This window comes from Coregonus clupeaformis, chromosome 17, assembly GCF_020615455.1.
Source record: "Coregonus clupeaformis isolate EN_2021a chromosome 17, ASM2061545v1, whole genome shotgun sequence".
Classification (NCBI taxonomy): domain Eukaryota; kingdom Metazoa; phylum Chordata; class Actinopteri; order Salmoniformes; family Salmonidae; genus Coregonus; species Coregonus clupeaformis.
Genome location: NC_059208.1, coordinates 33,238,796 through 33,252,596, shown reverse-complemented (window position 1 = coordinate 33,252,596; position 13,801 = coordinate 33,238,796). Strand labels below are relative to the sequence as shown.

The window sequence follows — 13,801 nt, the reverse complement described above, 5'->3', positions numbered from 1 at the left end:
GAAATGACACCATGTATACATTATACAGACCCTACTGAGTATTCCCTACAATACTTTTACTTTCGCACCCAGAATAGTTTTTGCTCTATAAACCAATATGTAATCCATATGCAGTGATTCGCATTGGTGGCATTTATTTGAACTTGGAAAGTTTTAAAACCCAACTTTAATGCAAATGTCACTTAACTATGAACAAATATCAATCCTTGTTAATGTTTAAACAATTATTTTCATATATCATGAATAAATAAAGGTTATTATATTGTCACTTTTCTACTATTACGTGGGGGACTTTTATTTATAATTTTTTCACTATTTCGAGAACCGGAAATGCTTTTTTAGTGTTGCTGACGAAACGCTGATTAGATTGATCAGATTTCGTAAAAATGTATGCGCCTGTGCGCTCGTTGTGTGAGATAGTGGTATATTATTCGCATATGCAATGCCAGCCCCGCGAAACATCTCTTCTACAAGTAGCCTAGCCTACGGTATCATTTGATTGGTAGAAAACAATTTGCTCCATAAAAGAACAACGCTGCATGGAAAATGTGTTGATCCATCAGAAGGAAAGGCCTACATCACCCCCCCCGGAGAAAGGACAAATCGGGATAAGGATGCTTTTTTTCCAGAAAGGACATCGTCAGGACAGTAAAACGTGAGACATTGCAAATTATTATTATTTAGCCTTATCCAAATATAGCAATAACACTCTTACAATGTATCTAAACAAAGCAAACATTATAGGTATGTAACGTTAGCGTATGTAGCCTAGGCTGCCTTTCTTATGGCATGCAATTTATTATTAATGTATGCAAGTGGCATAAGATTTTACTGTATTTAAACCATACAGTGTTGACAGATTCAAATAACCATCATGACGAGTATGCTATATAAACGCATGTACAATCTATGCCCTCTTCTGTGGTGCATTGCATAACCGTCTTAATATAGTTTAGAAGTAGGCGTTTGGTATAAATAGCCTATAAAGATAATAATAGCTCAGTGTATTTTATATTTGACCTTGTTAATCGAATCCTTGGGACGTCCAACTCTGACGTCACCCCATGGAAGTTGAGACTTTAAACGCTTAAGGTAAGGGTTAAGGTTAGTGTTTAGGGTAGGGACGTTCCAAGGAACCGCCATAGCACTAACCATTTGATATTAAGACTTCAATAAACTGATAATCAAATACCAGGCCAGGGTGTAGATTTGTAAACACTGTGGGAACAAAGATCTGTAACAATCCAAAAACGGACCATAACAGCTATATCCTAGGGGGGACAGATAAAGCAGGAATAATCAGCTCAATATCGGTATAAACATCGAAACCAATTTTTTTAACAAGTAGACTTGAGCCAAAGAACTGAAGCAGTTTTAGTTTACATTTAAATGTAAAAAAGAAAAATAGTATATTGGCTGCAACAATCCTTTTAAGGGAGGCTTTTAAATAGGTCTACTATTAGATTAGGACTCTTACCCTGTATTCTGCTTGTTCTCTAGAAAGTCTCTCCTTGGACTATTGGCCTTTATTAGTTTGCACTTTAATGGAGTGATGAAGCATCCACTTAAAGGCACATTATATTTAATTGAAATCATCAAGCTCCAGAGTCTTCCTAAAACATTAACATTTTAAACAAATATTCATGGTAAATACTTGCATGTATCCTCAAAGTGAATGAAAAAGCCTATTGTGAATGAAAAGCCTATCAAAACAGTAGCCTATGTAACAAGTCAATTAATTAATGCAATAGTCTGATGAGAAGATTTCTTCCATTAGAAAATAAGTGTTGGTTGAAGGAATAAACACACATCAAATGTATTATTGAAGGACTCCTATTTTTGTTATTTCCAAGGTCATTTCGGAGGAAGCAACTTCAGTCCGTACCATTTCTTACTTTGCTCAAACAACTTATTTCTGTTTAACATCTCAAAGGAATATCTTACTCTCAAGTGTTCAAAGAGACTGTTGGGATATTTTTTGATACGTTTTGAGGCTTCTCGGCCCTAGCGTCTGTACTTTTGTTGCTACATTACACCCGAGGACATGTCTGCTGTGCGGCTGCTGCTCCTGTCTCTGCTTTGTGCCCTCTTTGGTATGTGAGTTAACCACATGTGTAGATTGAACGTTTGTGGATAGTCACAACATCTTTCAAAATATGGATATTTGTCTGTATACTGTTGAATTATGAAGCTACCCATTTCTACAATCAAAATAAAGCGCTAATAACAACTCTTCTCTCTCCTGTAAACAAGTGCCCCTGTCTCATGGGGCGTGTGCAGAGGTGGACTCGGACACTGAGGCCGTTGCAGGCAAAGGGTTCAAACTGGGCTGCATCTCCTGTAAGATGAGGCCCGAGGTGGAAGCTTCTGCCACAGTCGACTGGTATTTCAAAGCCAAAGGGGAAGCTGACTTTGCTCATGTGAGTATCTGAGACTGATTAGGATTGCTATAGTATTCCAAATTACTGCCACGGTAGTAGATTGTAGGATTAGGTTTGGGGTTTTGTTTGTTCTGGTGCCCACACAAAACATGCTGCCACTATAGTCTGCAGTCTGTTTAGAGTATGCCAGTGCTTTTTAAAATGGCTAGGGTTAGGTTTACATAGTCCTTTAGACCAGGGTTTCCCAAACTCAGTCCTGGTGCACGTTATTTTATTGTTGCCGTAGCTGATTCAAATAACCAACTCATCATAAAGCTTTGATTATTTGAATCAGCTGTGTAGTGCTAGGGCAAAAACCAAAATGTTCACCCAGAGGGGCCCCAGGAACAAGTTTGGGAAACCCTGCTCTAGGCAAACCTATCTTAATCCACTTTGCCCAGAGCCCATCCCTAAGCACACAACCACAAGGCACAACGCACAAAGGTATGCACACACACACAATGCCCAACCACATGATATGGCAGAGAGCTGTGTGCAGTTTAGATGGAATCAATCTGGATGACATTTTAGCCCTCAGAGATCATAAGAGCCACTGGGACAGCAGATGGGCAGATAGTGCATAGCTCACAGCTATGTAACCTTGAGTATACTTTCCTACTGGAACCCCTTTCAAAACACAGTTGCATCCTGTTGAGTCCATTTTCTTGGATGTTACCAGCTACGAGTCGCGATCTAGGAAGTGAAACCGGAGAGATTTTCAGTGCCAGGTGAATAATACAGATGTCAATGTGTCATTAGATATATAATTACGATGAGGAGGGCCAGCACATTGTGGATGAGCGCTTTGAGGACCGTGTGGATTGGAGCGGCAGTAAGCAGAGCAATGACATACAGGATGCGTCCATCTACCTATTCAATGTCACCTTTAACGACTCGGGCACCTACCGTTGCTTCTTCCACCGGCTCCTGACGTATGATTTCTACGAATACCAGACCGTTGTCAGCAAGGTTGTGCACCTGACAGTGGTGGCTAAAGGTTCAGTATTACTATACAGACTAATGGCTTTGCATGCAATTGGAATTCCGATGTCAATTATCCCTATTGTTAGAAAACATTTATGACCTGAAATTCTATTCAGAAAGTGCTTTGTAAGAGCCTCTGTGGTGCCTTTTGAGTGCTTTGACTCCCGCTCTCTCTCTCTGTCTCTATAGCCACCAGAGGGACGGCCTCCATAGTCTCCGAGGTGATGATGTACGTGTCCATCATCGGGCTACAGGCTTGGCTCTACATAGAGATGGTATACTGCTACAGAAAGATCTCAGCTGCAGGAGAGGAAGCATTACGAGAAAGCGCGTAAGTAACACTGTAACCCTACTTCCTCTCCTGCAGCTGTATCCTTTCATTTTAGGTCATCCTCTATTAATGTCTCCCTCCATATACAGTAATCTCACTGTCCTCCCTTTCTTGTATGCTCTGTACCTGTCCATCCTGTTGATTTGAGTTCTCTCCTCTCTCTTCCATAGTGCTGAGTAGTGCAATTCCTCTGTTCTTCCTTGTTCAATATTCTCTTTCGTTCTATCTTCATCTTCCTTGCCACTCCCATTCTCTCTCACTCTTTCCATCCTTGTGTCTCGCAATCATCACATTTGCCACTCTAGAAAAGCCAAAGAAGGTACATTTCCTGAAGAAAATGTGTGTGCTTGCCTCAGCAGTCTTGAAGTGCTTTGTAGTTGTGGGAAACTTAAAAATAGCTTAAAGGGTCATGTAGAATTCAAGCTGAACAGAAGTTGAAGGAGTTAAATATAGTGTTGTCAAGAGAACTAATGTATTTTGCTGACATCACATTTCATTGAACATAAAATGTGAATGATAATACATTTGGCCTTGGCGTTTAGGCTGTGCTACCCATGTGGGGAAAGTGCTCAGTATTTTTATAAGATCAAAACCAAACTAAAGGTAGGGAGCAGAGACAAAAGAACCAAACCATAAGCAGGTGGAGGCTGGGGCAAAAGAGCAGCAGTTGCAAGCGATGATGCTTGCTGAATGGCCAAACTGAATAAGCGGCCCTTAAACAAATGATGTTCAGTCTCTGATTGGATGTTAGCTCAGCTGACACTGCTTGCTTTGCATCGCTACATTAAAGCAATAGGTCTGGTTACTTAAGTTGGATGGATGATTGCTTGATGGAAGGATAAAGGAAGTTATGGATGGATGAAAAAAGGATGGAGTAATGAATGAAGGTTAGAGGGGTTGTTGGATGGGTAAAGAAAGTTTAGAGGGGTAAGTGGAGTCATAAAGAGAGGTTAAAGGGATTAATGAATAGATTAAGAGAGGTTAAAATATTGGAATAAACATAGGAATAGTAGGAGATATGCAGTGTAGTTGAAATTATTGAAATGCTTTAAGTGATGAGTGGCAAGAATGGTTATACTGTAGATGGATAGATAGATGAATAAAGGGTGAATGGATGGATGAATAAGCAGATGATGATATTCTAACCATATCTATCTTTCTCCTTTCTTTCCAGGAATGCAGAATATTTAGCTATAGCCTCGGAGAGTAAAGATAACTGTGCAGGTGTGCAAGTGGCAGAATAACCCAGGTTTGTCATGAGATAAAACTTTATCAGCAAGCCAAAGTAAGCATAGTGTAGTTGCCTCGTTTGGCTCCCTCACATGTGCAAGTCAGAATAACCTAGAAAGAGTGGTGCAGGTCAGTGGTAAGATTGTAGGGAGAAACCAAAAGGCTCTCAGAGACATTTACAGTGGGGAGAACAAGTATTTGATACACTGCCGATTTTGCAGGTTTTCCTACTTACAAAGCATGTAGAGGTCTGTAATTTTTTATCATAGGTACACTTCAACTGTGAGAGACGGAATCTAAAACAAAAATCCAGAAAATCACATTGTATGATTTTTAAGTAATTAATTTGCATTTTATTGCATGACATAAGTATTTGATACATCAGAAAAGCAGAACTTAATATTTGGTACAGAAACCTTTGTTTGCAATTACAGAGATCATACGTTTCCTGTAGGTCTTGACCAGGTTTGAACACACTGCAGCAGGGATTTTGGCCCACTCCTCCATACAGACCTTCTCCAGATCCTTCAGGTTTCGGGGCTGTCGCTGGGCAATACAGACTTTCAGCTCCCTTCAAATATGTTCTATTGGGTTCAGGTCTGGAGACTGGCTAGGCCACTCCAGGACCTTGAGATGCTTCTTACGGAGCCACTCCTTAGTTGCCCTGGCTGTGTGTTTCAGGTCGTTGTCATGCTGGAAGACCCAGCCACAACCCATCTTCAATGCTCTTACTGAGGTAAGGAGGTTGTTGGCCAAGATCTCGCGATACATGGCCCCATCCATCCTCCCCTCAATACGGTGCAGTCGTCCTGTCCCCTTTGCAGAAAAGCATCCCCAAAGAATGATGTTTCCACCTGCATGCTTCACGGTTGGGATGGTGTTCTTGGGGTTGTACTCATCCTTCTTCTTCCTCCAAACACAGCGAGTGGAGTTTAGACCAAAAAGCTCTATTTTTGTCTCATCAGACCACATGACCTTCTCCCATTCCTCCTCTGGATGATCCAGATTGTCATTGGCAAACTTCAGACGGGCCTGGACATGCGCTGGCTTGAGCAGGGTGACCTTGCGTGCGCTGCAGGATTTTAATCCATGACGGCGTAGTGTGTTACTAATGGTTTTCTTTGAGACTGTGGTCCCAGCTCTCTTCAGGTCATTGACCAGGTCCTGCCGTGTAGTTCTGGGCTGATCCCTCACCTTCCTCATGATCATTGATGCCCCACGAGGTGAGATCTTGCATGGAGCCCCAGACCGAGGGTGATTGACCGTCATCTTGAACTTCTTCCATTTTCTAATAATTGCGCCAACAGTTGTTGCCTTCTCACCAAGCTGCTTGCCTATTGTCCTGTAGCCCATCCCAGCATTGTGCAGGTCTACAATTTTATCCCTGATGTCCTTACATAGCTCTCTGGTCTTGGCCATTGTGGAGAGGTTGGAGTCTGTTTGATTGAGTGTGTGGACAGGTGTCTTTTCTTTTATACAGGTAACGAGTTCAAACAGGTGCAGTTAATACAGGTAATGAGTGGAGAACAGGAGGGCTTCTTAAAGAAAAACTAACATGTCTGTGAGAGCCGGAATTCTTACAGGTTGGTAGGTGATCCAATACTTATATCATGCAATAAAATGCAAATTAATTACTTAAAAATCATACAATGTGATTTTCTGGATTTTTGTTTTAGATCCCGTCTCTCACAGTTGAAGTGTACCTATGATAAATATTACAGACCTCTACATGCTTTGTAAGTAGGAAAACCTGCAAAATCGGCAGTGTATCAAATACTTGTTCTCCCCACTGTATAAAGATGGCAAATGTGTAAGAGGGGTAAAGAAATAATTTTGGATCTAACGCATCCACTGAACAATCAATATGCAGTACTGCCATCAGGGCGCAGACTCGGGTGTTTACCTCATAAAAACAACAGAGCCACTAACAGTTGTGTACCAGCATCAGTATGGCTTTTAAATGAAAATTGATTTGTGTGACTTACGTTTATTTTTGAAGTAAAATTGTTTTTGTGACTTAGGGACAGTTCGAAAAAATACAGGGGGGAGGGGGGTTACAAAATAGGGGAGAGGGGTGTAACCTTTTTTTTTGCTTTGGGGAGGGTTGTGTGGATTTTATTGGGCACAGGGGAGGGTAGTGCGTTTTTTTACATTCGCCGTTTTGCTGGTTTACCTATATAATTTATTCAATTATAGGCAACTTTTCCCATCTGCTTTCATGCGCCTTCCCTATCAAAGGGTTTTGGTGCTTTCCTTATTCACTACCCTACGCCACAGTACCCACATGGGTTGCCGCAGTCGGCTCCGGGCTCATATTCGCCACACTCGCACTTTTGATATTTTTTAGGCTTTTTATCAGAGTTATTGACTTCTCAATAAGCCAGAATCAAGTAACTTCCATGACAGCTTTGTGGTGCTGAAACGTGAAGCGGCAGCTGTGGCGCAATCAATCGGGAGGTGGACAGCACATGGTGCTGAAATTAGCCTAATTCAAGTAATTCATTTCAACAGTCTTGTAGGCTATCCATAGATTTGTCTGCCAATTCCTCCAATAATGTCACCACTCCTTAAATACCTCTGTGTCCGTGAAGGGCTTTGTGTGTTAAGTTAAAACCAGTGCTCGAATTGAGGGGATAGGTCTTTGTGAGGGTATGCCATAGCCTACTTTTTGTCAAAGAAAATGTCAAAAAGCATAGTCCTTGTTAGTTTAAGATTTTTAAGAAACTAAAACGGATTCTGATTATATAAAGCGATTTATAATGACGCTTTCCTCCACGATGCTCTATGCTAGAAGCAAGCTACACAAGAAAGTTCCGTCTCTGATGCATATGGGGATATCTTTGGTTCGTCTCTGTGGCATTCAGAGGCTGAGCCATGAAGTTCTATAGCCGAGAAGTAAAAAAAAAAGAAGACTTTCCTTGGGACGTAGGGGAGACTGGGGAACAAAGTAACACAGGTCAGTTATAACAGCTTAATAACTCAAATTAGAAACCACTTAGAAAGCTGTTATTCAATGTGCTAATGTTTGGTTAGTGTCTACATGCCTTTTGTTTAAATCCATCAATTATTTTTTATTTTATTGGAATGAAAACATGTAAATATACTTGCTGCCTCTCTTTTTTAAATTATTGACCTGTGGAACATTCTACATGTATCTAAACATATATAATTTTTATCAGTAAGATGGGGTCTTTTGATTGGTATAGTTGATGACAATAATTGTTGTATTTTTGTCAAAAGATTCAGATTAGTATAGGCTCCTATGTGGGGGGTTAGATGTAACGCAAAACCTTATATTGTATTTAGACACATTCACATCATGATATAAAATGTCACTTCTTTACATCAAGTTTAGCAGTACAACTAAGATAATACCTTAGAAAAATACAATAAAAAGTCAAATTCATACTTTTGAATGCTAATATAAATGTTGGTAAATTTTGAGTTTTTGGTCAATATGACATGCCTAAAAGATAAAATGGAAATATTTTTAATATTTGTTGTCAATTTAGTGTATTACCATTGAAATATCAGTTTCAAATTATAATCTTTTTACCATTTAAGACAGTGTTACATTGACATACTGGGTCAATTGTAACATTTCACTCCCGCCACTTTCGGGTTGAATTGTAAATGACTGGTATGATCTGGAAACATAGTTACAGTGTGTAATGGTAGCTGAGATATGTAAGTTGTTTGTATAACAATATTATTAATCTAACTCAAATAATATTTTCATAATAAGCAAAAGCCTAAAAGCGTTACTTGGTTCCCTGATCTCCTTTAATCAAATAGGCCTACAATGTGTAACTCCATCACTATCAATTGAGCTATTCACTGAATATAATTTTGGGGTACCAATTAAGTACCTTACGGTAATATATTTCCATTAAAATTGGCAAAAATTGCTTTTTAGCAAAAAATACTATTTCTCAAGCAAGGATTTTGCTAGGACTGTCTAAGAGTGGTCTGCGTGGGGAGGGTAAAACTGAAAACTAGCTGTTATTGGCAGAAAGGTTTGGAACTCTCTTTGTTATTGTTCTATTAACCAATTTACCGCATGGTGATGTCACCATGGAAAGCCGAAACTCCTGCCCATGCAAACCTGCTGATTAGAAGGTCCTGTGTAGATTGTATTTTCAACCAGCAACTATCAGGAAATAACACTGATCAAATTTTTTCAGACTTTTACAGTGTTTGTTTCATCAACTGTTGTACAATATGATACAAAACACAGGAAAACATAATTTTGACTGCACTGGGTCTTTAAACCCAGGCAGCTTTTAGGGACTCACTTGTGATGTTCTCTTTTTGGGTTAAGCCACGGAAGAGTATCCAGCAGTTAAAGCTTAAATTGTTCTGTGTCGGACCTCTGTCTGGGGTGGAAAGGTAACTTTTGAAAGTAGGCTACAATGCTTAGAATCACACTGGTTTGGCATGGGGAAATGTGGTAAGATGAACGCATATCTCTTCCCTGCAACGTCTATTTTCAAAATCTGCCTTTCTTTTGGGACTTTTTGAGAGCAACATTTTCTCTTGCAAGCAAGCTGATTGTTTTGAGCTAATAAAAAGTAGCGTACCAAGAAAGACAACTCATTCGTTAGAGACATTGGGGATTTTATCTAAATTATTATGTTATTGTCATTGAATTGATTATGTGCTAACCAGATGTGTAAAAAATAGTGTAGGTCTATAAATTGGGCTGCTATTATTTTATGTTCTGGTCCGCCGACTAATATCTCAGAAAAACTGTGGTATTAAAAGAATACATTCTGCTAATGTCTTCAGTAATGTAAAATGACTAGAATAGCATGAAATCTGTTTATAAAAGTCATTTTTTTTCCAGGACCCTTCTTTTCACCCGCTGGTCGTAGTAGTAAGGTAGGCCTACTTTGTAACTGTTACTGTTGTCATAATCATTATTTTGAGTTAATTCTAATAAGGTGGAGGGTATTGTAATTTTTTTCAAGTACAAGGGGAGGGTCATGTGAAAAAAAAATGGAACGTTGGGGAGGGGGGGTGGGGGTGCATTTTTTTTAGGACATCTCGAATTGGATAATTTTAGAACGGTCCCTTACATTTATATTTTATATACCGTGTAAGCGTTTGTATCTGTCATGTGTGAATGTCGATGTTAATATGTTTACAATATACACTACATGACCAAAAGTATGTGGACACCTGCTCGTCAAATCTCATTCCAAAATCATGGGCATTAATATGGAGTTGTTCCCTCTTTGCTACTATAACAGCCTCCACTCTTCTGGGAAGGCTTTCCACTAGATGTTGCAACATCACTGCGGGGACTTGCTTCCATTCAGCCACAAGCGCATTAGTGGGCGATTAGGCCTGGCTTGCAGTCGGTGTTCCAATTCATCCCAAAGGTGTTCGATGGGGTTGAGGTCAGGGCTCTCTGCAGGCCAGTCAAGTTCTTCCACACCGATCTCGACAAACCATTTCTGTATGGACCTCGTTTTGTGCACGGGGGCATTGTCATACTGAAACAGGAAAAGGCCTTCCCCGAACTTTTGCCACGAAGTTGGAAACAAAGAATCGTCTAGAATGTCATTGTATGATGTAGCGTTAAAATGTCCCTTCACTGGAACTAAAGGGCCTAGCCCCAACCGTGAAAAACAGCCCCAGACCATTATTCCTCCTCCACCAAACTTTACAGTTGGTACTATGCATTCGGACAAGTAGCGTTCTCCTGGCATCCGCCAAACCCAGATTCGTCTGTCGGACTGCCAGATGGTGAAGCGTGATTCATCACTCCAGAGAACGCATTTCCACTGCTCCAGAGTCCAATGGTGGTGAGCTTTACATCACTCCAGCCGACGCTTGGCATTGCGCATAGTGATCTTAGGCTTGTGTGCGGCTGCTTGGCCAAGGTCAGACGATTTGTACACGCTTCAGCACTCGGTGGTCCCGTTCTGTGAGCTTGTGTGGCCTACCACTTCACGGCTGGGCCATTGTTGCTGCTAGACGGTTCCACTTCACAATAACATCACTTACAGTTGACCGGGGCAGCTCTAGCAGGGCAGACATTTGATGAACTGACTTGTTGTAAAGGTAGCATCCTATGACTGTGTCAAGTTGAAAGTCACTGAGCTCTTCAGTAAGGCCATTCTACTGCCAATGTTTGTCTATGGAGAGTGCATGGTTGTGTGCTCGATTTGATACACGTCAGCAATGGATGTGTCTGAAATAGCCGAATCCAGTAATTTGAAGGGGTGTCCACATACTTTTGTATATATATTGTATCTGTGTCTATCTTATCTTATCCAACTTGCCATAACTGAAGTTCCTTCTGGAAAAAAATTACTCTATTCTATTCTATACACACAATTCAAGCAGATTCAAGCATCAAGCAAGTGGAGAGGCAATTATTGTAGGATCGAGGCTTGTCATGGATATTTGCACATTTACATCTAACAGAGTTCAACTCTCCTTGACCTCTCTCTTGTCACAGGATGTGCCATGTGTAATGTATTGATGTTTAATTCTGCTTTCAGGCATTCAAGCGGTTCCATCTACAGACTGGCCTCATCACCTATACGACCCCTTGTTTCGCATGAAGACACCCGGAAGATGTATTGTATCTATAGTCTTTATTACCTTACATGTTACAATGTTAATGGATAAATGTGATATGGTGACATTACTTTTAGAGTAGTATGTGTATGAATCCTTTTTTTCAGTTTTAATGATATCTCTCTCTAAAGTGTATGTACATTTATATTAATTGAATGGTTATCAAGAGAGCTTTATCAACATGGAATTAGAATACTAGAATGGACATGAACGTTCTTATGACGGTATAAAAGGTCAGCCATTTTGGTAAAGGAGTTGGTCAACCACAATGGTCAGCAAGTGCTGTGATAAGATATTGTTTAAAACAATGAATTTGAAAATTATATGCACAGTAATGTTTATTAGCTAGCTATCCTGCCAGTTTTAGTAGAATGATTCCATCATTTTTTTCTAAATAACTGCCAATATGCCGACATTCCAAACAAACAATGCAGTCAATCCACAGTCTGAAATCAGTTGGTGATATGACTTAGACAAATGTGTAACTGATATTGTATTATATTATAAGATTCACAGCTTTCCAAGAAAACAAACACTGAGACATTTGTGGTCTGTTTACATATTTTTATTATTATTATGTATTTATAATTATATGACAATATTTAGGTTGACAATTCTATTACACAATTTCTGATACATCACATACCTTACTTTTATTTTCCTGGATAAGTAAAAACAGGAAATGCATCACCTATGCCTCTACTGAAATTAATTCCAATTTTATTTTACTACAATGACTGCCATTATCATCCCATTCTGGAACTTTGAGGGTTTATTACATTGCCCCTCAAGAAATTTCATAGGATCTCTATGTTTATCACACACTGTATTAATCAATCCATCCACTCCACCTGTTGTATGTCTTCTAGATTATGCACAATTATCATGAAATGTACTAACCTTCAAAGGTATTTTCATTATAGAATGTGATTGCCTATAATAGACTGTCTACAATGTACAATGTTATGTGAAGATAATGATAAATTAAATAATACAATTAATTGAAGTGAAGATTCATCTTACAATTTTTTATATTGAACTTTTAATTGTCAATATTTAAAGAACAAATCAGACTGCAATTACAGCTGTCCATGAGAACTCTCACAAGAACGCCAAAACATTTAAAGCAAACTGCATCAGCAAAAGACCCATCAATTTAGGGATAACCTTTCCTGCAAACAGTACATACACATCTCACCAAATTCATAATAGATCCACTGATGTTGATAACTTCCCATGTTTACTTACATAGCCTTTCTCCTATACAGTTGGCACCAGTAGTGTAGTGGAGGTAAAACGCACGTCAATGCCTATCTATTGGAGTAAAATACATTGAAAATATAGGGAGCGTTACGTTACTCACCACAAATGACGATCACCGTTTAACCCCCCCAAAAAAATCCGTACCACTACATCACTGATTGGCACTACTGCAGCTGGTACACACAGTCAGTATCGGTGTACTAAGGTAGGTTGAGCTGGTACTCAGGAAACGTCCCTCTAGATACTGGTGGCCTCCACAGAAGTGTGTTGCTGACTTCTTATGGACAGTCAGGGAGATGAGCATACCTGGCTGGAAAGTATTCAGACCCCTTGATTCTTTCCACATTTTGTTACGTTACAGCCTTGTTCTAAAATGGAATTTGATTTTCTTTTAAATCAATCTACACACAATACCCCATGATGACAAAGCAAAAACAGGTTTTTAGAAATTTTAGCAAATGTATAAAAAATAAAAAACCGAAATATCAAATTTACATAAGTATTCAGACCCTTTACTCAGTACTTTGTTGAAGCACCTTTGGTAGTGATTACAGTCTCAAGTATTCTTGGGTATGACGCTACAAGCTTGGCACACCTATATTTGGGGAGTTTCTCCCATTCTTCTCTGCAGATCCTCTCAAGCTCTGTCAGGTTGGATGGGGAGTGTCGCTGCACAGCTATTTTCAGATCTCCCCAGAGATGTTTGATCGGGTTCAAGTCCGGACTCTGCTGGGCCACTGAAGGACATTCAGAGACTTGTCCCAAAGCCACTCCTGCGTTGTCTTGGTTAAGTGCTTAGGGTCGATGTCCTGTTGGAAGGTGAACCTTCTCCCCAGTCTGAGGTCCTGAGCGCTCTGGAGCAGGTTTTCATCAAGGATCTCTCTGTACTTTGCTCCGTTCATCTTTCCCTCGATCCTGACTAGTCTCCCAGTCCCTGCCACTGAATAACATCCCACAGCATGATGCTCCCACCAACATGCTT

General features: G+C 39.9%; 1 protein-coding gene across 1 annotated transcript; it reads left to right on the top strand.

The window, feature by feature from the left end:
* Positions 1-355: 355 nt before the first annotated feature.
* On the top strand, positions 356-12,562 carry LOC121586274 (sodium channel subunit beta-1). The gene is made up of 8 exons (XM_041902850.2): positions 356-655; positions 1,854-2,093; positions 2,254-2,420; positions 3,180-3,417; positions 3,594-3,735; positions 4,910-4,984; positions 9,812-9,846; positions 11,478-12,562. Exons 2-6 carry the CDS (start codon positions 2,045-2,047, stop codon positions 4,977-4,979), a joined length of 666 nt encoding a protein of 221 aa, XP_041758784.1. The 5' UTR covers positions 356-655; positions 1,854-2,044; the 3' UTR covers positions 4,980-4,984; positions 9,812-9,846; positions 11,478-12,562.
* The last annotated feature ends 1,239 nt before the right edge of the window (positions 12,563-13,801 follow it).

What these genes read in the sequence shown, in the direction of transcription:
- LOC121586274 (XM_041902850.2), top strand. Translation starts at nt 2,045, where the DNA reads ATGTCTGCTGTGCGGCTGCTGCTCCTGTCTCTGCTTTGTGCCCTCTTT. An exon ending in TCTGCTTTGTGCCCTCTTTG is followed by an intron (nt 2,094 to 2,253) that starts GTATGTGAGTTA and finishes CCTGTAAACAAG; the next exon opens with TGCCCCTGTCTCATGGGGCG. An exon ending in CCTGACAGTGGTGGCTAAAG is followed by an intron (nt 3,418 to 3,593) that starts GTTCAGTATTAC and finishes CTGTCTCTATAG; the next exon opens with CCACCAGAGGGACGGCCTCC.